The 24,583-nt window shown below is 40.4% G+C and overlaps 1 protein-coding gene across 1 annotated transcript in view; it reads left to right on the forward strand.

Moving 5' to 3' along the window:
• KAT2B (lysine acetyltransferase 2B) overlaps positions 1–24,583 on the forward strand; it is a 40,165-nt gene that overhangs the window by 6,421 nt on the left and 9,161 nt on the right. The window contains exons 2-12 of the mRNA XM_033060482.2: positions 1,972–2,098; positions 6,439–6,584; positions 7,052–7,141; positions 8,849–9,030; positions 11,228–11,419; positions 13,860–13,966; positions 14,556–14,681; positions 16,092–16,228; positions 17,600–17,808; positions 20,054–20,180; positions 22,409–22,519. Coding sequence (XP_032916373.1) covers positions 1,972–2,098; positions 6,439–6,584; positions 7,052–7,141; positions 8,849–9,030; positions 11,228–11,419; positions 13,860–13,966; positions 14,556–14,681; positions 16,092–16,228; positions 17,600–17,808; positions 20,054–20,180; positions 22,409–22,519 — 1,554 coding nt within the window. The remainder of the gene's footprint in view (positions 1–1,971; positions 2,099–6,438; positions 6,585–7,051; positions 7,142–8,848; positions 9,031–11,227; positions 11,420–13,859; positions 13,967–14,555; positions 14,682–16,091; positions 16,229–17,599; positions 17,809–20,053; positions 20,181–22,408; positions 22,520–24,583) is intronic.

Genomic DNA, 24,583 nt, shown 5'->3' on the forward strand with positions numbered 1-24,583 from the left:
ATTCAATCCTTTTTCATTTGACAACTCCTTCACAATTGTCTCTTGCATTTTCTTTTGTCAATAATCTCATTTTCAGACTTTTTCTTTCTTTTTTTTTTTTGTTGACAGTTTCTTTATCTTCTTCTTAAATCCAAAAACTTTCATGGCAACACTTCCTTTCTCACAAAACAAATGTGTATAGTTTATTTGGCATCGGTTTTGCTTTGGGAAGCTGATTGAAAATAAGGGGTTTTGTGTCATCTCCCAGATGTCCAGAGTCTGTGCACCAGGGCAAGCGATGGTTCACAGGTATCCCTCAGTCACTGATCTCTCGAGTCCATTTAGATTTGAGGGCCTGCAGGATGACAAACACAACTGGCTCAATGCCTGTGAAACTGTGAGAGATGGCTTTTGCCATGAAATTATACTGGGCTGCCTTCAGTTCTCTGCCAGTCATATTGCTCAAAGAAAACACGATAGAAAAAGAACATAAACTTCACCATAAATCTTTTCAGATTACATTTTATGAGACTTAGAAAAAAAATTGTTTGAATCTTCCCCTCATTTCATCCTGAAGCCTCACTGTTTCACTTTATAAATTCATGGGTTGGCAGGCAGTCTGCACCCACTCAGTGAGCTTGGAGAGCCAGGAAGTTCAAGCCATGCAGGTTGTTCCTTTCTCAAGGGAAATTTGCGGAAATGGTTTTGCTGGGCACTTGCAGGTGAATTTCTGAGTCATCCCTGTGCCTACAGAAAATGCTGCTGCCAGCCCTCGGTGCCTGCCAGACCCAGGGCCAGGAGCCCAGCTGGATAAATGCTTAAGCCTCAGGGATGGTAAAAACATCATGTGGCGCTCAGGAAACTGCAGGCAGCAGTTTTCTTGATTCTCAGGTTACTGAATATTGAAATGAGTTTAAAAGAACAATTTACCATCCATTTACGAAGCTGTCAGTGTTATGAGCTGTCAAGCTGTGATCCTTTCTGCTTTTCCTGGGTTCTTCCTACTTAGGTAGGATGGGATTTGGAAATTTAAAAGGAAAATGAAATAGGTTCCTGAAATAGATCATGCTAAATGTATGCAGAATCAGTTTTGAAAAATGATACATTAGTGCTGCATACATTACCATCACAATTTTTCCTACTAAGATTGTTTCAGCCATAAATATTATGCAGCAATTGGCATACTTTCCTCACTGAGGTCTTGGCAGTGCAGTTTCATGAGTATCTTTTTGCAACCCAGTGCACAGATATCTCTGAAGAGTAGAAAAGCAGGCTTTCTTTCCAATTAGATCTTCGAATAGGAGTACGAATTATGTTAGAATGACTAAGGTCTTTGGATATGCAGAAGGAAATCCCCTCTTGTAAAGCTACTCTTTTGGAATCGGTGCTTTGAACTTCTGAATGATTTGAGACACTATTACCAAAGTCACAACCTCTCCCTTCATGGTCTTCCCTTTTAGCTGCATTCTCTTGGTGGTTGTGTCACAGTCAGTATAAATAAATTTTCTAGGGAGGGCAGCAGTGAAAGTGTCACTGTCTTTGGCATCTGTTGCTTTTGTGGCCAAGCGTTCCTTGCCTTAAACAGCCTTCTCCAGTAGTGCGTTTATTGTTTGGTAATTCCAGCATTAGTTAATCCTGCCTGGGTTGTCATGAGCTTGGTTTCAGCTGTGTGATTCCTTGGTGCCAGTGTAGCTCATGAGGCAGTGACAAATGTGCTACCTGTTAGATAACCTGGTTATGTTTAAATAATTAAATCTGTCTAGGTGGCAGGATCTGTAAATGTTGATTTACTAGTAAATATTCAAGTACTTTTTTCAGTCGAGTGAGAGCTTTCTATAAGGAAAAGCCAGGGTTTGTTAAGTATTCTGCTTACCAAAGTGAGTTAATCTCTCTGTTTGGGATACTGTTCTATTTGTGATAATCTCGGGGCGGCGGGGGGAAACAACTTTGTGTTTTCTGGTGTTGATCGATATCCCTTTTCTTTGCTTTCAGGCCGAGGAGTCCTGTAAGTGCAATGGCTGGAAGAACCCGAACCCGCCTCCCACGCCGCCGCGGGCCGAGCTGCAGCAGGCAGCGGTCAGCCTGGCCGAGCCCTGCCGCAGCTGCAGCCACCCCCTGGGTGAGAGCTCCGCTAGCTTAGATTGAAATGTGTTTAACGTTTTAAAAATATGTTTAATATGGAAATGTCCTGAAATTAGTTTTGAAGAAATTCAGCTAAGGTGCAACTTCTAACTGCACCGGCATTCAAAGTTGTTTAAATGCAAAACTGTCATTAAGCTCCCTGAAACAATTTTAATACTTTGTGTTGCATATTCCTTAACCCTAAATAGCTTTGTCTGCCAGCTGCCTTTGTTACAAACTGAATGACTCTCTGCTGTAGGCTGCATTATGTTTCCTTATTTTAGAACAAAGTATAAAATATCCTTGAACATCCCTAAAGCAGGTGCTCTTACCTACAGAAAGAACTGTCTTTTCTGAATCACAGAAAATAGAACTAGAGTTGTACATCTTAGCATGGTCTAAGTTATTGTGCAGATAGTTTGAATGTCTTAGAAGTAACTGCTCAAAATCCACTGTTAAATATTATTGTGGGTTTTGGTTTTGTTTTTCAGACTTAGAATAAATAACAATTTGTTAGCCACATAGCCTGAAAAACAGTGCTGAATCACTGTATTATTATTTTAAGAATTTATACTTATCCAGAATAAAAGCCAATGTCTGTTTCTGTCTGTATCAGGATCACAGAACAGTTCGAGTTGGAAGGGACCTTTTAAAGATCATCTAGTCCAGCCCCCCTACAGTCAGCAGGAATACTTTCTGTGAGATCAGGTTGCTCTGAGCCTCAACCAACTTGAACTCGAATGTTTCCAGGGAGGGGCATCCATCACCTCTCTGGGCAACTTGTTCCAGTATTGTAAAAAAACCTTTTTCTGATATCTAATCTAAACCAATCTAAATTCACCACCCCTTGCCCTGTCCTTGAAAATGTCCTTAAAAAATTCCTCCTTTGGCTTTCTTATGGGCCACATTTGCATTCTGGAAGGCTGCTCTAAGATCTCCCTGGAGCCTTCTCTAGTTTGAACAACCCCACACTCTCATCCTGACTTTGTAAGAGAGGTGCTCCAGCCCTCAAATCACCTTCGTTGCCCTCCTCTTGACTCGCCCCATCATAGATCCACGTTCTTCTTAGCAAATACTGAATAAAAATTCAGCTAAAATAAAATCCAGAACTAATTGAAAAGAGGCAGTTCCTATTTAATTTCTGTTGCTGTCTAAAACTTAGGACAATGAAGATTTTAAGAAAGGGAAATTTAAAACCTTTACAATAGATCATTTATTATTTTAGTTTTGAAAAAAATATTCTACTTTGAATTTTTTTTTTTGGCATAGGATTTATTTCTATTTCTGCTCTTGCCTTTTTTGTGCTCTTATTACATGTGATTTATTTCTAGGCTTTTCAGCAGAATTTTTTCCTGATATTCCAAATCTCTGGGTTTGCTTGCAGGAGGAGATTAACAAAGGCATAATATCACAGAAAATTCAATCACTTTAGCCAAGTTAGTTCCAACTTTTCATCACACAGCTTCTCTGTGCTGCTTCTGTTTATGCAATTAGGGTGGCTTGTGTTACCCATCCCTTTCAATCCTGGCCTTTGAAGAAAGAAATTTTTTTTTTACTTGCAAAATGTCAGTTCTCTGTTCTTCAGCAGAATTTGTGGATGCTTTGTATTTCATAGAAAAACTCAGCTCTTCTAAAATCTGGGCCTGGTTTTGGTCTATTAAAAATATTAAAATAATCTTTAGCTAGAGAACCAGGGAAAAGCAGTACTGTAAAGCCAGCAAAAGTATTCTATGAAGAAACTGTATTTTTATTTACTGCTCTTTTTAGAAAAGACTTCTTCTGACTGCAAGTGATGAGGAAGATATTTCATTTAAAGTAACTGAAATGAGTTGCCGTGTGCTTCCTCATACTACTGGAAAAATATGTCTTACAGCTATGTTTTCCAAGATAGTTTTCCTATTCATCTCTTCTAAATTAGTGTGCTTCTACTGAGTACCTTTGAAACCAGATTTACCACAAGGTGTGTGGGCTTCACATTAGCCTGTGCTCCTTTTTCTTCTCAGAAAACCATTGAAGTAGCAATGTAGAAATTCCTGCACTGGCTAAAGTTGTACCTGATGTAAAATGTTTTTTTTTCCTTTTCTAGAATTTATTTTTTTCATCCAGAAGTAATCCTACATAATATTTTGCTTGAGATGTCTCTTTTTTGGGGGTGTGGTTTGATCTTCAAACCAGTGCAGTTTTTGGTGCATAAATCTGATTGTGTGTGTGATTGTCTACTTATCCACAACTTGCATTCATCCGTTTGATGCTCAGCCCCACAGTTTGGTGCAATGTGGTTGTTTTAATGAATATTTATTTTATTAGGGTGATATATTTTTTAACACTGTGACTGGATTCACTGTCCACCAGCCACAAGATCAGGTGTTGCATAGTCAGAGACTCTTCTCTTTTCTATTTGATTGTTCCTGCTATGTTGGAGGGTGCATTTCTTAATTGGTAAACATTGTCAATCTTGAATTCCTTTTAAAACTAGTTAATTCATGTTCTAATACATTCAGTCTCTTTCTTTCCCCATCACTGTCTTCAATTCCTGCAATGTACCTTCACACAACATATTTGGGTATTTCTTGGTTTTTGTGTTTTGAGAAGGGTGTTCCATTTGGGCAGTACATGTGGTTGGGACTTGTAACTCTAGTCAAGAGTGATGCAGTATTTGATGTCAGTGTACTAAAGCTTTAGTTTTAATAAAACACCTACTAATGGCCACAGAGTTTGGGAATAGGCTGTGAACATCTGAAGAAAGGTATTTTGTTGGCCTGGTGTGTAAACATTGATGTCTCTTTGGTAAATACATGCTGGTAATACACTAAACTTTTAGATTCACAGTATGAGTAATAATTGTCTAGTTTAATAAAATGTTTAAACATCACTAAGTAGTCAAGGTTCAGTATTGTTACGGAAACTGCATAGAAATGGCTTCTTATGCTGATGTTTTGTTCATTTGTTGAAGGCAAGGTTTCTTTGGTATGTTATCAGTTTCTAATGCAAAGCTCTTCCAGGAGGATATTTATTACTTGAAAACGATCAGGACAAACTGCTGGGAATATTAACCCTTCATACCTGTCTTAAGGACTGAAGTGAAATAATTTTATTCTGCCCAGAATGCTGAATATTAATCCTCAAGGAAGCTCATGATGGCTGTGTGCCTAAGACACTATATTATAAATTTTCATTTAAGTGGAAACAGTTGCTGACATATTTTTAAAGTTCTACATTACAGTGTACTTTTTACTTGAAGCTGAATGAAAGTATTGGATTTAAGTGTTTTGGTACCATACTAAACTTCTCAAAACAAACCAGCTTTGCTGAATGACCAATAAATGTGATAGTTTTCAAGTCAAGTGTTATTTTTCCTCACTAACTCCCCAGCTAAAGAGTCAGATTTCCGTAGAAAAAAAATGTTAATCTTAAGAAGTAAATATAGATAAAATTTATTAAAATATTAAAAGTTAATATACCTGAATTTAAAAGTATTTTTTTAAAAGACATTTTCTTGTCCTTTCAGAGGATAGGATATGCATACCATCTACATTGGCCTGGAGTCAGCTAAGATTATTGCTTTTTGTAATGCAAATATATTCTTACTGGGAGTTGACTTTTTGTTTTACACTGCCTTCCTTCTTCCCCGGGCCAGTTGTTCAAACCAGCTTGAAATGAATGTCCTGCTTTATAGGGAGAAGCCTCAGGCTTTTGAAAATTACAGATGTGGAACTGTATTTACCTTTGGAGATGATAAAAGAGAGTTTGTCGCTTGGAAACTGCGGCGTGCCGTGTGTGCACTTCTGAACAGAAGAGCATGTCTGCAAAATCTCTGTTAATACAGTGTGCATCTTACATGATATGAAAGCAAGGGACTTAGCCAATAAAGCCCAGTTTAAAATAAAAAGACATTTTTTGGAACTGGGCTTTTTTTACTCTTCACTAAATAAGGTGCTGCTACATCTGGGTTGCATAATTTATGGAAATTACCGATTTATTTAAGTCAAGAAAATGTCTCAAAGACATAGTTCTAGGACAAAAATGTATGTAGTTAGTTATGTAGTTCAACATATTAATACAAGCAGGACTTGTGTAGTCTGCTTTAAGTGTTAACAGATGACGTGATTCCAACCAGGTGCCATTCCTCCACTGTGGAAGTTACCACCCCTGGTCGACCTTTACAGAGTGATGTGACACAGGTTTCAGTTACCTCTGATAAGATGTGTTCTGTTTAGGTAGGTTATTACAGGATCAGTGCCTCTACAGTTAAGGCTTAGTTGGAGATCTCCTGGGCTGTAGTTGTGCTGTGGGTTCTCTCAGTAGCCTTTTACAAGTTTGGGTTTTTATTTTGTTTAGCTGCTCATGTTTCTCACCTGGAGAATGTGTCTGAAGAAGAAATGAATAGGCTCCTGGGGATTGTATTGGATGTGGAATATCTGTTCACCTGTGTCCACAAAGAAGAAGATGCAGACACCAAGCAAGTTTATTTCTACCTGTTCAAAGTAAGCTGAACTTGTGGAGAATCTTCTCAGATTTTTCACTTTTTCACACGTAAGCCAATTTCATTGCTACTCAGGTGTGGATTGACTTTATCTGCCAAGACAGCTCTTCTCTAGGATGATGCTCTACTGAGTAACTCTTCTGGTATTGCAATGTACTGATTCTTATTCCAAAACTCATCCAGGTGATTGAGGAGCTGACCCTGAGTCCCACGTATAAACTGCAACCTTCTTCACTGACATGCATAGTAACTTAGCTGCCTGCATTTCCTCAGAGGAGCCTCTTGTATGCATTTCAGAGATGATGAATTCACAGTGAAATTTAGTAATTACAAATTTACGTGATTAAACAAGCAGATATATAGCCAGGAGAATTCCAGCACTGCTCACAGTGTGTTGTGTACTGTGACTTCCATTGATTCTGTGTATGAAAATATACTGACTTTTAAAAATGTGTGTATTTTTAACAGCTTTTGAGGAAGTGCATTTTACAGATGGGAAAACCTGTAGTAGAAGGATCTTTGGAAAGTCCTCCATTTGAGAAACCTAGCATTGAACAGGTAAAGAGTCAAAATGTGGGTTTCGTTGATGTGGGGTGGGTTTTTTGGTTGTTGCTTACTTATTTTTAAATTTTATTTTGATGTGGGTTTGGAGGCTTTGTTTTGGGATTTTTTGTGGTTTGTTTTTCTTTTTCTAAATGTAGGCACTGGCTTTGAAAACAGGGCATTTTTTTAGGCACTTTGCAGATGTTCCTGTGTTCTGCTTAAGACAAAACAGGGGGCTATAGGAGATTGCCGTTGGTTCTCCTTTTCGTGTTTGTACAATAGTTACATTATTTGACTTCTCCTCATTGGTCTCATGCTTTAATGAAACTGACTTTTTTGTGGGTTTAGAGAATTAACTTGAAATGCTACTTTTATGTGGGCAGTTCTAATCTTTCTTTGTTTCAAGTGATGAAAAATGCTGTTGAAGTTTTGAAATCCAATATTAAAATGACACTTGCCTTCTGTATATCAAGAAAAATGTTACAGTCCAATTCAGTGAGATCATAGCCTTCTCTTTCAAAGGGTACACAAGAAAAAAACAAAGCTGAAACCAGAGAATAATTGAGGCTTTTGTGACTCTCAGTAGATAAAGAACATATGACAAATTTAGTTTTTGGTTAAGCAAGCTCCTAAGAATGCACTTTTGGCAGACAAGTGGGCCCATGAACTCCAGTGAGACTATGCAGAGGCTCACATACCTCGTTGAAACAGGAGCTCGGTGTTTTCCCATCCATGGATGAATGGATGTTCTATTGTTAAACAGGATAATTTAACTGTGAAGACTGTTATGTGTAGTAATCATTTCTTTGCAACTCTCACTTCTTATCGCTTAGGAAGATTAAACCACTTTATTGCTGAATTTCTGAGAAGTCTTCACTTCAAGTTCTCCTTTAGTATGGGTATAAGCAAAAAGTGTGTATGTAATCCCCCTAGGCTCCCAATCCTTAAAATACACAATTAAAAAGGTTTTGTACAATGCAATTTTTTGTCAAATTCTTCATAATGTTCAAATTACTTAAGAAAATAAAACATAGAGATTAAAGGGTAATTCTTCTTAAAGCATATTTTGTCATACTTTTCCCTTTAAAAAAGACCAATATTTTCAATTCTGCTTTTAGCAGCTCAGCCACTCAATCAAACAACATGATTTGCTAAAGCTCCAGTATGATAATGGATTTATAAAATATATGTGTTGCAGCACTTTTAGTCACCCATTTTAATCATGTTCAGTAGATTTTTCTTCAAACTGGACAGTGTCCAAAGTGCAATAAGAAGATGTGATTGTGAAGTATTAAGACTTCTTGATGAAATAATGATTTGTAGACATTAACTTAAGTAGAAGTCCATAAGCCCTAATCTATTATTGAAAAGTAGCTGTAGAGTTTTGAGGGTGATAGTTGATTTATTGTGTAGATAAAACCCTACCAGAACTTTCTCTGTTCGCTGACTTTGAGAAGGAAGGAAAAATGGAATTTTTTCTCCTTTCCCTTTACATCAGCTGCTGAGAGGAGGTTAAAAATACTTGGATGTACTTCCTGCTGTGTGCACAGGTACCAGCCTGTGGCATCTGCATGAGTAGCTGAGCAAGGAGTTAATGGTCTCAGATATTTCTTTTCTTTTCCACGCAATGCAAGTTCATTATAAACAAAGAGAGGAATGTTTGAGGATGCTCCTATAAAAATTACGGCTAAGTTATTAAACAGAATTTTCTTACTTTTCAAGGGTGTGAATAATTTCGTGCAGTACAAATTTAGCCACTTACCCTCGAAGGAAAGGCAGACAATAGTGGAACTGGCTAAAATGTTTCTGAACCGCATTAACTACTGGCACCTGGAGACACCTTCTCAGCGAAGACTAAGATCACCCAATGATGATATTGCAGGGTATAAAGTGAATTATACCAGGTAATGCTGCTTTTGCTTGTTAGGAGTCTTCCTTACAAATAGGAGTACACCAGTATCTTCATGCCTTAGATGATTCTTGTGAATTCTTGCAGCTGTGGGTTTAACATGAAGACCTAAGGGTTTTAGTGAGACTGTATCAGTTTCACATGCAGCCTTGGGTCTAGAGAGATGTGCTTTGTCAGCCAAGAACAGGGAGTAGAGGCTGGAACACTTGTATCTAACAATACTTTTGTAAGGTCTGTGTTTGTGAAGTGCTCTTGACCTTCTTAAGATATGAGCCTCATGTAATATCCCTATTTATTATTCAACTTAAAAAAGAAAGAGAGAGAAGATAACATTTAACATTGTAAAGCATCACTGTTTGAAACAAAGTCACAGAGGAGTTGAAAAATCAAACTCATTTTGCAAAAGTGCTTCGATGCTAAATGAGGAACAGATATTATTGGGTTCCTTAAAATTATAGTTCTTGTTATGACCATTTAATGTGTTGTTAGAATTCAAAGGAATAATTTAATTGCTGGAGGATGAAGAGGTAGGATAAAAAGACATGTCTCAATTTATTTTCTTTTTCTCACAAGAGTAGTGCAGTGCCTTTTTCAGTGTGCACAGTGAGAGCAGTTCAGGGAAGTTAGCCTCTGTCAGCGTGCTGTTCTTGGGAATGCCCCGGATATCTCTGTTGGCCGAGGCTGAGCACCACCTTCTGGCTGCTTTCCTGATGTCCTTTCCTCACACACCTCCTCTCCATGAAGGAGAACAGCAGCAAACCTGGTGTGAGTTGAGACTCTGGCTAGTGACAGAGCAGACTGTGATGTGTCTGACCCAGGTGTGCTGTCACCTAGAATAAAGGATGCTTATAATCCGTGGTGCTTCTAAGACTGTGTTTGATCTCCATTTGTTTGTGATAGCTGGTATCAGGCAGGGGTGGTAGGAGTTAAATCTTATTAGGGATCGATAGTGAATTGATTCTGGTTGGTGGCTTTTTGTTGTTAATTATTTGTCACTTGTGTTTTCTCAAACTAACCTGCCCACACTCCCTGAGTTTCCCCCCCCCGGACCCAAAGTGCTCTTTCCATCAGATCTCACTTGTCATTGTGAGCTTCTTTCCTCTGTGTTGTCTGAGGCATTGCTCAGGGTGCTGCTGTGCACTCTGGGCACACCTGAAATTTTGCAGTCACCAATTTCTTTTGAGAACCTGAGGATTTGAATGAAGCTATATCAGAGTTTCACATACATTCTTCTGTTTTTGAGTGCTTTATCAGCCAAGAACAGGGAGTAGAAGTCTGTGAACAGCTCTATCTCATAACTCTTTTGCAATTCATGTTTGCGAAGATTAAGGCGCAAGAGTTTGGGAGAACATTTTCAGACAGGCTGTACTTTGGGTCTGGATGAGGAAATGTGTGCAGAATCCAGCACAGCATGTTTGCATCCAATTCCTAATATTTTCTTTTCTTTACTGGAGCTTTCATAATGGTTGTGACTAATAAACTCCAGATAACAAAGACTGTTCACTTAGACACAGTTATCAGAATCTTATTTATGAGATTAACAGATATTGTGATCTGCATAGGCAGTGTACTCGAGTTACCTCTTCAGTACCATAATCTCTTTTCCTAGAAAAGAAAAAGGACATGCTGTGGTTTTCCTTAGTGCAAAGTTTATTATGGATGGAGATATTGGTAATGAAAGACTAACAAGTCATAGTATCATGGGAAGAAACCCACTGGTGGAAGACCAGGGTGGAAAGCCAGTTGGATTGGGATGGAGCCAGTTAAAAGTGTCACCCATTTGGCCTCTATGTGGGGAAAGCTAGAAGTTTAGAGGGTAAAATAGGCTATGCTGAGGGCCTTTGGAGTCAGTGGCAGGAGATGTGTGGGGCTGAATGAATGAGCTATGGTGAGAATCCCTGACATGCTCATGAATTTTCTGCTATCTATGATTATTGTCTGGAACAAGAGCGCTTTGTGTAAACTAGACTGCAGAGAAAAAGAATATGTGGAAACTTAAAAGTACTTGGTTGTAATTTCTGGAAGAAAACTGGGCAATATAAATGCTGCTTAACTCTGTCCAGCCTTGTAGGGGAACTGATTTATATGGTCATACAGCTGTCAGCTCATTATAAATGATGTGGGTAGTGGTTTTATTGCATTAAGTCGTATGTTAGATGGTGATAATTACCTGCCTTTTTTCCCCTTTACAGGTGGCTTTGTTATTGCAATGTCCCTCAGTTTTGTGACAGTCTACCTCGGTATGAAACCACCCAGGTTTTTGGTAGGACATTGCTTCGCTCTGTTTTTACTGTAATGAGACGACAACTGCTGGAGCAGGCCAGGCAAGAAAAAGACAAGCTTCCTCAAGAAAAACGAACACTAATCCTCACTCATTTTCCAAAGTAAGGGGTCACAGTGTGCCTGCTTTTAAAGTTAACCAGCAACTTTGTTGTGGAAAGGGAGAAATTGCCTGCAGCTTAAAAAAAATTTATCTTTTTATTCATTAGCAACTAGATACTGCAACTTGCTTTACTGCCATAACTTAGACTAGTATATTTTATGTACACAACTGCTGGCTTTGTTTTGGGTTTACTTAATGAAAAAAATTATTCATATTGCTGGGGGATTGTGCTTTTTGTCTTATTAGCAGGTATTGTAGGTCAATTACTTTATTTTTCTGTGGTTCTTGGAAACAATGTAGGTCCAGACCTCCATAAACATCTTCTTATCTGCTTTGGTGATGAATCATTAAAAAATGGGGGTGTTGTACAGAGTTTATAAGAATTTCAGTTTAATTCAACATAGTAATAGTGAACAAAGTAGTCACCCCGTGCCTAGAAGAGATGGGTTTATTAGGGAGGAGTCAGTATAAAACTGCATAATTGAATCCTAAACTCATGAATTTCATATTGAGTATCTTTTCCAGTAATGGAATGTTGATGACAATCTCTCACAATAAAGCACCAATAGTTACCTATAGAGGTACTGAAACGTTGACAGTCCTCAATTTCAAACATTTTACTGGTGGTAAAGAGGGGTAGTGATGCTGACAGGGTTATTCATTGTTATGAATTCCTGTTAAAATAGTGTATCACTTTTAAAATATCCTTATTTTACAAGGGTAACTTGGTTGTCCAAGTCATAGTTTAAAAGCCTGTCCCTCCTAACAACAAATGAACTGAACCTACAGAAGACCTGGTGGCACTGATGCTATCTGTGCAAGCTACTGTGCTGGGCCAGAAGATGGGTTAGAATGGATGGGGAGTTAAAAACAACATGAAGTTTTCTAAGCTGAATAGAGTCAGGATTTATTGGTCCTACTATTATTAATAGTTTATTTTACGACTTTGAAAAATGTACACTGTCTGTGGGGTAGACTATTATGGATACAGGAATGTCTGGTCGTGTCTGGGAACAGGATCATGATCTGGCACTGAAACATGTAAAAAAGGACTTAACACCTCATTGATGCAAGGAGCAGATTTGTGGAGGAAGTAGTTATGCATAGGCCCCTGTTTTCACTGCCTTTGAAAACCTTTTGCAGTAATTTGGAAAGCATTATTATTCACTGCAATTCTTTTTGATATTCTGCTGGGGAAAAAAGACAAGTACTGTTTGCAGATGATCTGTGGGAAGTATGAATAACGTTTTAAATCTTTCATGGACTGCACTTATCTGAAGCATTTGTCTTTCCTCTGGCATTGTCCTCTGGCATTGTGAGTGAACCCACAGAGGATCTGTGTCTCATGGAGCCTGGCTTTGGCACAGGGCTCCCCTCTGCCCTGGGCTCTCCTTTTGGGCAAAGGGAGCACCAAAAGGTTGTGTCTGTGCATACCTAGGAAGCAGGCACTAATGGGGTTAAAGGCAGAGCCTCTGTGCTGCCTGGAAATGGAGCTTTGACTAAAGCTGAATTTGTCCTCCTGCTCTGTCACAGATGGTCAGGTCACTGTTAAAAACTTTTTGGCCATTATCAGCCATATAGACAGCAGCAAACACTGCACATTGCTTAGGTATGGCTGTCCTGTATATACCGTATGAGAGTCTGACTTGATCCTAATAATCCCTATCCTGTTCAAGGAAGTTTTACTCAGTCCTGTTGGTTTCAGCTGAACAGTTTCTATACATATAGATGACTCCAGAGAGCAGAAATGTGCCATGTCAGCTTCTGGCCTGAAAACCCCTTTTGTGCAACATAGGATAAGCAGCTGTCTTGCTGCTGGGAGGGAATTGGTGTATTAGCCCTAAGAGGGTGGTGTGCTGGAGAGTCTGATCTGTGGAATATAATAATGCCAAGAGAGCTTTAAAATCGTGCTGTTTCTGTAACTGTACCAAACTAAGGTTAAAAACATTGTTACGCAACCACAAGCACGCAATTAAATGTTACAGTGGGACACTTAAAAGAATGAAAATATCTTCCTAAGAGCATTGTTAGTAACAATGGGATTTTATCAAAGGCAGAAAGCAAATGCATCTGCAAAATACTGGTTTTTCAAAACAGACATATTTTGCCATCAAAACATCAATCAACTCATAGCTTTCTCATTAGTAGTGTTTTGTTCTGTAAAAGTAGTTTGTAAGTGTCTTTTTCTGCACTTGCAAATTAGATAACTATTGCTTGTAGTCAGAGGTAAGGTTTCATAAGTGAAAGCACTCTACTGAATTGTGATACTTCATGTCTACTCTGGCTTGTGATTTTTGCATGTGTGGGGTTTTATTTAATAGCATTGACCAACAGCGTTTTCTTACTGACTTAGTAAATGTTTTTAATTTGATGGTTATTTTGAAAAAGAACCTGTTTGGAATGATCCCCTTAGTTGATATTTTGCCTGGTTTTGTGCCTAGGTTTCTATCTATGCTGGAAGAAGAAGTGTACAGCCAGAATTCTCCCATTTGGGATCAGGATTTCATGGTGTCTAGTTCCCGAACTGGCCAGCTGGGAATCCAGACAGGTAATTTGCATTTAATGATGGGTAGCACAAATGAAAACTGCATGATTTAGGACTAATGTGGGGTTTTTTTTAATATATATATCAGAGAGAGAGAGATACTAGTCTGTGACCTTTTAAAATAATAGTTTCATTCTCTTAATTGGTGAAACAACTTCTCCCTTTGAGTTTGAATTGTCCAACCAGTCTTAGAGCACTGTAAATTGGACAGATGAAGCTGAATGATGAGATTTTGCTTTTCAATAGAGCCTTACAAAAAACCTTTTCATGAAGCTAAATGCCAGCAGGCTTGGCAGGTATGTGAAGGAAGTTTGTTTTCTTAGTTTCTGCTCAGCACTGCAAACTAATAAAGCCTGATGTTTGTGATCCCTGTTATTCAGCAGTCCCTCCTTAGGCAGAATTTAGTTTAGAAAAATACACTGAGATAAAGCTTTAATGTCTCTCCTTGTGAACTGGTGGCATTGCTCTGTTGCATAGTGTTCATTGTTACTTTTTGGGTAGTGGGTGTCCGTCTTTGTGACAGTCTTTCCTTCAGCACCAGAATGGGTTCCATGACCTGATTTTCTTGTGTCTGTTTTTTATGTCACTGCAGTTATCAGTCCACCTCCTGTTGCAAGATCTGTAGCATACAGTGCAAGTCCTTCATCTCTGGAACAATCCAACAGTGGGAATATGAGTCCAGCTTGTAAAGTTTCTTCTGCCCTTGACCCAAACTTAGGTAATGGGGAAGGATCCTTGCATTTTGTCTCCTGTTGATATTATCAGTAGTTGCAGTATATGATAACCTTTGCCTTCACCCTACATTAGCAACCTTGAGGTGTTTTTGCTGAAAGATTTGCACAAACATACCTTTTTCTCTCTGGAAATGTTTAACTAACAGAAATGGCAGCTGTATTTGCAAAAAAAAAAAAACCAGTTGGTTTGTTTAAATTAAATTAAAATGGGGAAAGGTCTGCTGGTGTCAGAGGTTTTTGAAAAATACTTTTCTTGGAGTACATCTAATTATAAGCCATGAGGAGAGGTTTCATTTTAGTAATGGCAGAGTTGAAGGGGCCATCACAATTGAGTTTTTTAATCTTTCAAGGTACTGAAAATGCATACATTTGAGCATTAAAGAAAAACACAGAGATACCAACCAGGTTAAATTTAAAACCTGAATGAGGTTAGGACAGAAAAAAAAAAAACCAAACCAAAACCTTGTAAGAAAAAAGTTGGTGGATGCATAAATTCTCCTAATAAATCCTTTTCCAAACACCTCAGGATTAATTAGCCTGTCAAGTGAGGTTGCTAGGTCAGAGGGATGATCCCAAGCTTATATAAAGTGAGTCCCCAAGGAAAGAGAAAAACCAAAACCAAAGTGAATTTTTAGCCTCAGTGTTCATTACACAGAAACTTAGGGTGGCTCCTAAACTGCAGCTTTCCTTAAGGTCATTTCTCAACTTGTCCCTCAGAAGTGGGAATGAGTAGGATGATGAGTGGGATAATCCTGAGCTGGCAGCTGGATCTCTGTTACTGTACCTCTCCTAGTGCTTGGTGGACTGTTCTTCTATGAATTTAACTAGTTTCTTTTGCATGTGTATACATGTGTATCTGCAGTCAGTAGGTAGTTAATAATTAACTTGGTATATTTTGATTTGGAAATTTTGTATGGATTTTCAAATATGTATGACACATCATGTGCTCCTTGGTTTACAGAAGAGGTGAAAAAAATATATAATGGATACTTAGTTCCAGTGAATCCTAAAAAGGGGATTTCATGTTGTCCAGAAATAGGCACTGCAATTTGTGTATTGAGCACTGACCTTCCAAGATAGCTGCACAGAGGTTTCATGCAGAGGATTTTGAAGCAAAAAGAAAAAGCAAATAGTTTAACTGTGAATTCACAGAGGTTTAGTGGAAGAAGTATATTTTTCCTGCTTCATGCTAATACCCCAGTTCAAAGCAAAAATTGAGAAGTGATAAATATTTTTCAGATTTCATTTATTTGTCTTTGTCTATGGGGATTAAAATAACAAAAAACCCAACCTCAAACTTGTCATATAAACCTCAGGATATGATAGAAGTGCTAGACTTCATAGTGCTAGTCTATGACAGTTTGGTTATTTCTAATTTGAGTTTTGTTTCATAGGAGAAAAGAGGAAAAATAATGAACCCTATTCTGTGGAGGATTCTAAAAGACCAAGGGTTGTAGGAGATATCCCTATTGAGTTAATCAACGAAGTAATGTCAACAATTACAGATCCTGCAGCAATGCTTGGGCCAGAGGTGAGATATAGACATGGTGTTGTAAATGGTCTGTATTTAGTAAATGTTCCACATGGATAGAATGTGATAAGCTGACAGTCCTGTCAAGAAAAATAGACTTGGAAAGAGTATCATTAGGTGAACAAAAAATACTGGTGAAATACATCAGTAACACAGTATAGTTCTACAATTTTTTAATGCATTATGTACAGTTAGCAGAGACTTGTAAACTATTGGTAGTAAAAATATGGAGCTCAGGTTATCCTGCAAGGTGCTTTTGTTACAGAACGGTTCCAGAGTATGCTTTTTTGTTGCTAATCACAGATACAGCTCATAAGATAAGGTTAAATAGGGTTCAAGAATTGCAGCAGATTGAAAGATTGAAGTTAAAAGCTCTCTCTCTAGCACAGAAACTGATCTAAACAGTTATTTGCTCTGTCTTCTCCAGTTGCTCTTTTTTTTGGCTGGAAGAGAAAAACAAACAGAATTGCAGAATTGTGCCATGTACAGAATTGCACTTTTTTTTTTTTCCTTGGCTGGCTTTTCCTCCTTCTGTTCTCTCTGCCAGGCTATGTTTTGCCAGCAGCTCATTTGCAAAGATTTAGCTAGAAGCTGCTGAAGATTTGGAACCACCTACATTTCTTATTCAAACTATGTACTGTGACTGATGGCTCTGCATATTACAAATGCTGTGCCAGCCTGGCTGTTGGGGCTGGCAGTGACTAGAAACCCAGCAGCCAAACTTTGCTCAAAAAAATAAACAGTATATGCATACAGAGATGTTTTGGCATTGTAAAATGATGTTGAAAAAAATAAGTTAAATTAATTTTCTGTGTTAATTTAATCTGCATTTATATATGTAGATACAGATATATTAACCGCAAATTCTGTAGGAATTAAAATCTTTTTTTTCAGGCTTTTACAGTAGTGGTGGAGACAGTGGAAAGCACTAATAAAATGAAAAAAATACGACTTTTCCTGCACCACCTTAAAAATGCATGATTTGCAGTATGTGTAGGCAAATCCACAAGTCACACCCAAGCTGGCTAAGACTAAAGAAAATACAAAGACTTAGTGGCATAGGCTTCAGCTGGATGAGTGCTTCAGCTGGATGAGTGGATGAGGTTTTGGAACTCTTTTAGTCATAACTATTGTTGTTGTTATTATCTAATCTGTATCAATATAAATTCACATAGACCTTTGTAGACTGTAGTGTAGTCTTACATCTGGCTTATTTGATGGTGTCCCTTCTGCAAAGGTGCATTACAAGGGCACCTTGGCAGTTCTGTTGGAAAAGGAGAGTGGGTTTTATTTGTTTGTTCATTAAGGCTGTTCTTTCAGAGGATGTGAAATCCCAAAACTGTGGTTTTGTTCCTCTTTTCCATGGTATAGACCAACTTCCTCTCGGCACACTCAGCCCGGGACGAGGCAGCGAGGCTGGAGGAGCGCAGGGGGGTGATTGAATTCCATGTGGTCGGCAACTCCCTGAACCAGAAGCCCAACAAGAAGATCATGATGTGGCTGGTTGGTTTGCAGAATGTGTTCTCCCATCAGCTGCCTCGAATGCCGAAGGAATACATCACCCGCTTGGTCTTTGATCCGTGGGTATCCTTGGAGAGGGGCTGGTGTGTGAGGCAGAGGGAGTCTGTGCTGTTTGCAGCAGAGGTGGAGTGGAGAGCAACTCTGCCTGTGCTGCACTTTTGCCATCTTTTCAAGCCTTCATTACTCCTGGTCAATCTAACTGGGTTGTACCCAAATGCCATCTTGGTGACTGTATTAATAACAAGTGGCTTCTTGTTGTGGGGCTGTGGTGGGTTGACATCAGCTGGATGCCAGATTCCTACCAAACCTGCTCTATTGCTCCCCACCTCAGCTGGACAGAGGAAAGAAAGTACAAATTTCTTGGATAGAAGGACAGGGAGTGATCACGCACTGATAACTATCACAGGTGAAATAGACTCAGCTTGGGGAAATTAGTTTAATTTTTTACAAGTCAGATCAGAGTAGGCTAATGAGAAAATAAAAAACTGAATCTTAAAAATACCTTTGCCCCATGTCTCCCTTCTTCCTAGACTTAGCATCATTCATGATTCTCTACCCTCTCTTCTCTACCAAGCAGTGCTGGGGGATGGGGGATGGGGGATGGGGGATGGGGGATGGGGGATGGGGGATGGAGGCTGTGGTCAGTTCCCATGTGGTGTAAGCTGCTTCTTCCTCCCCAGGGAAGGACTTCTCACACTCTGCTCCAGTATGGGGTCCCTCCCACGACACATTTCTCCATGAACTTCTCCAGCATGGGTCCTTCCCACAGGCTGCAGTTCTTCATGAACTGCTCCAGCAGTTTAACCTTCCTTGGTGAGCACCAAGGGAAGGCTCGTGTCTCTGCAGCTGATGAAGGAGCCATGTACTGGAGCAGGAGGATACCTGAGGGAAGGCTGTGACTCTGAGGGAAGCCCACCCTGCAGCAGGCTCCTGGCAGATCCTGTGGCCCTGTGAAGAGAGTTGCCCCCACTACCTGCTAGAGCAGCTTTGCTAGCAGGGCATGTGCCCCTATGGTAAGGGACCCGTGCTACTGTAGTCCCTCAAGGACTGTAGCCCGTGGAGGGACCCCACACTGGAGCAGGGGAAGAACTCTTCTACCCAAGGAGGAAGCTGTGACATAGACAACATGTGGTGAGCTGACCATAACCCCATCCCCCATCCTCCTGCACTACTTGGGAGAGCAGGGAGAGAATCAGGAAGGAGGAGGGAAAAGGTGGTTTTAGGATTTGTTTTGCTTTCTGTCATTCTGTTCTGGTTTTGATTGGTAATAAATTCAGCTAATTTCCCCAAGTGTTTGGCCTGTGGTGGTATGTGTTATCTTTCCCTGCTCTTAGCTCATGAGCCTTTCATTACATTTTGTCTCCCCTGTCCAGCTGAGGAGTGATAGATCAGCTTTAGTGGGCATCTGGCATCCAGCCAGGACAAAACCACCACAAAAGCTCAAGCTACTGCATTGCTGCTGTCATTCCACAAGTAAAAAGCACTAAAATAAGTACAAGAAAAGAAGAATATATAATACGTATAAAATCTTCAATGGTGGCACATACAATATAACTACTCTTTGGGCTTTTTGGCAGGGGCTCACTTTTGGCACCAATTTTTCTCCCTCAAATGCATCACCTGTATATTTACTGCATCATTTATATGTTTTATATGATGCTGTGTATTGAATAATCTAAAGAAAGGTGCACCGTTTTCACACCTTGAGGACTATACTAAAATTCCTTATCCTTGACATAAGGGTTGAGATTGAACCTTTTTACATTTTTCCTGGCAGTCACTATAAGTACAACAGAAATAGATATTTATTCTGGTCTTGATTCCTGGAGGAGTGGTGATTAGAAATATCCTCTTTTACTTCATCAGCTGCATTTGAGACTGATAGCTTAACTATGGAGAGTGCATGCAATGAAACAGGAATCCCTTAGAAAGGACTTGCTCTCCTGTAACCCCATTAAGTTCTAATTTACTCAGGATAAAATCAGAACTGTGCAATGGTGTAACTATCAGCAATAGATTAAATTAAAGCAGTACAACTTTTATTTATTGGGCATTACCGGAATATCTAAGGGTACTTGGCAAGGCCAGGAGCTTGCTTTAGGATGAGGACCTTTGTGGTATGTTGAGAGCATGATATTAAAGTAACAACTCTTCTGCAGATACAAGTGGCTAACTTAGGGGGCATATATAATTGCATTATCATCATGGAAAGAAGTTAATCAAATTTCTGAAATAAAGGAAGGTTAATGGAACTTAATGTACTGTGTACGTGAACTAAAGCAATTGTTATTTTTGTCTGCTCAGGAAACACAAAACCCTTGCATTAATAAAAGATGGTCGTGTTATTGGCGGTATCTGCTTCCGGATGTTCCCCTCCCAAGGATTTACAGAGATTGTTTTCTGTGCTGTGACTTCCAATGAGCAAGTCAAGGTAAAAAGAATTCTGTATTACAAGTGTTTATTAAATGGATTTGAGTCCCATTCACCTACTGCACATACTTATAATATTTTTAGTCATGTATATATACTGCTGACTTGCCTGACAGAAAAAGATTTTGAAAGATACAGTGATTCTGAGTATGATACACAAAAACCAAACTAAAATGTGCAGATTTAGAATCATCATCATAATACTGGCATTACCTGTAATTAAATTTTTTTTTTTTCGACAGAGCAATGGTGGGCAGTAATCTGCCATTCTTGGACTTTTCATGCCTCTGTCCCCAGTAGTTGTGTCTCTGTATAGTGTAACATCTCATAGATGACTGAAATAAATATTGCTTGTGTGGGGCAGTAATTTGTGTTTAGTCACTTTGTGACATTACATGACTTCAATCTAAAGGAGATATAGTAAAAAATTAGGTATAGTTTTACATCTCAAAATAAGCACAGGGTCTATTCTGTACACTCTTTTTTGAGTTTATGCCAGAACATTTTCTCAGAATTCTGAGAATTGGCATTTGAGTTGAAAGAATACAGAGCACTATGAATATGTGAGATTCCTCCAGCTTTTCCAGCTATTACAGGTAGATCTAACTCCGACCATTTTGTTCAGTGTTTTGCCTTTAGGTGGTGCTGTAGCTTCATGATTTTCAGTTAAAGCAGCAGGAGCTGAGATGTGGGTTAATTCAGGGTGTATAGCAGTAAACAGGCAAAAATTATGCACCCGGGTGCAAAAGAGTAACACAGTGGGATTAAAAGTCTGTAACATTCTGTTAATATTCACGTTATATTTTATTTTATTCAACTTTGGTGTTAGAGAGGAGCATTTCCTTAGATTAAGCAGTGATCTGTCAGAGTGTTTTGGCAAATGCAGACCCTAACAGAATATGCCTAAGTTGTGCTTAACTGCACTACACAGGTGAGGCTGCCAAAGGTGTGTTGAAATTTTTTAGGAATAATCTTTCGAAATGATAGAGAGGATCTCACCCATCAGATTGCCCCTGGGGTTGCATTATACATTATTTATTGTTTTATCCTCTGGGTGCTTTGCTGTATGAGTTGAGTGTTTCTGAAAATTTGCCTTCCCACCTTTCTCTCTGAGTAAGCTGACCCTGTCAACAGGTAACTGAGGGAAAAAAAATTCATACATGGGTGACCTCCGTAGTCTTAGGAAACATAAATTCATATTTTAATTCAGTTTGAGGCTAGAGTAAAAAATATAGGATTTGTTTTCCCATACAAATGGAATTGTTTTTTAGGTAGTTTGGTCCCCTGTTACAAAGTAATTTTAATTTTAAGTTTTACTGTATGTGGTTTAGTTTCTTATTTGGCAAGTGCCATATTTTTGGCTATTAAATTTTAAATTAAATCAGAATTTTGTATTTTCTCATTTCTTTTCCTGGCTTTTTCACATAAGTAATTTTTTTCCCAGTTTGCAAGAACAGAGTACCCAAAAGGAATCATGTATGTTTCTCTGAGTATCCTGTTAGTCTGCGTGAGAAAATTGGAACATACGCAGGAACAAAACATTATTATGGGCTTTCCTCCCTACTTTACATTTCTTCAAATCACAGCAGAAGGGGATGACTATGGCTTACTTGGCAATGTGAATAAATGCAACCTTTTGTTCACTTTGGGGCTAAATTTAAAAGGAAATTATGCCTGTGTGCCGTCAGAAGGCGTAGCTATTTATTTGATTGTTGTCTCAATAATTTTCTGCTACTTACTATGGTAATTGTTCACTGTTCCTTTCTGTGCTTTATGATAAGTTTAGATAATAAATCCTTTGAGGCAGAGACTGTGCTACAGGTGCACAGAACACTGGAATAATTTCAGTATTGCTACTGCTTTGTAGTTTTGAAGTGATATGGCTCAAAAAGGATGCTCTATTGTTACAGTATGTGCAGTTTTGTTATTGGTGAAGTATGTGATTTTAATGGTTGATATCTAATTCAAAAGAGGAACAAAAACAAAAAAGGTAGGCACCTTGAATTACAACTTCCATTTTGGGTCACAAAGATGCCCCTACAATGCTCAAAAGAGTTTTCTCTTGAGTGTAGAACACCAAGTTAATTAAGAGAAAATCTTTAAACCAGGATCTAGAGCAAAGACTGCATTTTGAAAACAGTGTGTAATAACCCTGGGTCCACAGGGGCACAATCCATACGTGCAGTTCCCAAAGGCTTTGTCATGGCTTTTTCCTCATGTTTCACACAGGGTTATGGGACTCACCTCATGAACCATCTGAAGGAGTACCACATCAAACACAACATTCTCAACTTTCTCACGTATGCAGATGAATATGCTATCGGCTACTTCAAGAAACAAGTAAGAAATTACTTCTTTCAAGAAGTTTTATATCTAGGAGTGATGTATTAAGTACAGTAGTTTCACGAATACAAGCCGCACGGATTATAAGCCGCACCCCCGGTGCCTCGACAATGTTGCTGTCTTTGTCAATAGATAAGCCGCACCCCGAATATTAGCCGCACTTTTGTTCGTCGCGAGAATCCGTGCGCAGCTTTCACAAATTGGCCAATTAGTAACAGGATCGCGGCATAGCGGGCTTTACTGGCTCGGGGCGGGGCCAGGCAGGCTCGGCCCGCTCATGGTTGCCGACGGGGCCGGGTGGCCCAGCTCAGCGCCACGGCTCGGCGGGGCTGGCCGGGTGGTGCTGCCGCCGCCGCCGGGCTCGCTGGCCCCCCTCTCCCGTCAGCACCGCCCCGCTGCCGCGTTCGCTCGCCCGGCTGGCAGGGCTGCCGCCGCCGGGCTCGCCGTCCGCCCCGCTGCCGCTTTCGCTCGCCCCGCTGCCGCTTTCGCTCGCCCCGCACCGCGCCTCGCGAGCGCCGCGCCCGCCCCGCGGCGCTTTCGCGGCTCGCGGCGGCGCTTTCGCGGCTCGCGGCGGCTCGCGGCGGCGCTTTCGCGGCTCGCGGCGGCGCTTTCGCGGCTCGCGGCGGCTCGCGGCGGCGCTTTCGCGGCTCGTGGCGGCGCTTTCGCGGCTCGCGGCGGCTCGCGGCGGCGCTTTCGCGGCAAGCGGCGGCGCTTTCGCGGCGAGCGGCGGCTCGCGGCGGCGCTTTCGCGGCTCGCGGCGGCGCTTTCGCTCGCGCCGCTTTCGCTCGCGCCGCTTTCGCTCGCCCCGCCGGCAGGGCTGCCGCCGCCACCACCAGGCTCGCCGGCCGCCCCCTCCTGTCTGCACCGCCGCCGCGTTTCCTCGCCCTGGCCGGCACTGCAGGCCCCCGCACCGCCGGGCTCCCCCACGCTGCTGGCCCCGATTATGCTGGGCTTCCCCCGCTGCCAGGCAGCCCCACCCGCCGGCCTTCCTGCTTCTGCCATGCTCCCCTGCACTGCTAGCCCCAGTTCTCCCAGGCTCCCCCGCCCTGCTGGCTCAGGCTCTGCCGCCCGCCCCCCACACTGCTGGCCCCGCCTCTGCCAGGCTTTCCCACCTCTGCCGGGGCCGGCCGGGCTCCAGCTTGGCTTGGGGCTGCCGCGGGCTCTCACTTCCGTGTTGGCCGCTTTTAGAATTTTGTTAATAGATTAGCCGCCCCGGAATATTAGCCGCACTTTCGGGTTTCCACCAAAATTTTGGTCAAATTGGTGCGGCTTGTATTCGTGAAATTACTGTAACTAGGCATGACAAAGTAATTGGATAAAATGCATAGTGCAATATTACATGTATATATTTTATCTATAAAATGTGCTCTGTGTTCATCTCGTGTAATGTTTTTGGCTTCTAATCCATTTTATTTTGATAGAATCATCTGAATATAATTATATCGTATGGTCTATAATTTGTCTAGTCTAAAAACTAGTAAAATGTCAGTTCCTTCACTGATTCTATAAGAAGTATAAAGAAGGACTAGGGATACCTGTGACAGACTAAAACTTAGCTGACCTGCACTTACAACTCCTCCTGATTTGAAGCATGAGGTTCGAATTCAGGAATGATGGCAGTGTCTGTTCTGTCAAATAGATTTGATAAACAGGTGCCAACTATCTGGTCAGCAAAGTAGAGTCAGACTTTTCTCAGAGGTGTACAGCATTAGGCAGTGAAGATAACTTGGATAGTGGGAAATTGTGACTACGTAGAAGGAATTTTTTTTTGCTTTCCTGTCCTGAGGGTGGTGAAATACTGAAAAATGTTGTCTTGGGAGGTGGTGGAATCTCTGTCCTTTTACAGTCTTCAAGACTGGTCACGGCCTTGATCAGCCAGATATGATGAGACCTGTTCTGAGCTGAGATGGGGCTAGATGACCTCCTCAAGTTCCTTCCTACCTGTTCTATGATTCTGTATATAAAACTGGTGCGATTTACTCTTCACACGTTCAAAATGAATACAGTCGCCCCTACTGCTCTTCTTAGCAATTACCTGTTCTTTTATCAAGTGCCTCCCAT

This window comes from Catharus ustulatus, chromosome 1 (assembly GCF_009819885.2).
Source record: "Catharus ustulatus isolate bCatUst1 chromosome 1, bCatUst1.pri.v2, whole genome shotgun sequence".
In the NCBI taxonomy this organism is placed as follows: Eukaryota; Metazoa; Chordata; class Aves; order Passeriformes; family Turdidae; genus Catharus; species Catharus ustulatus.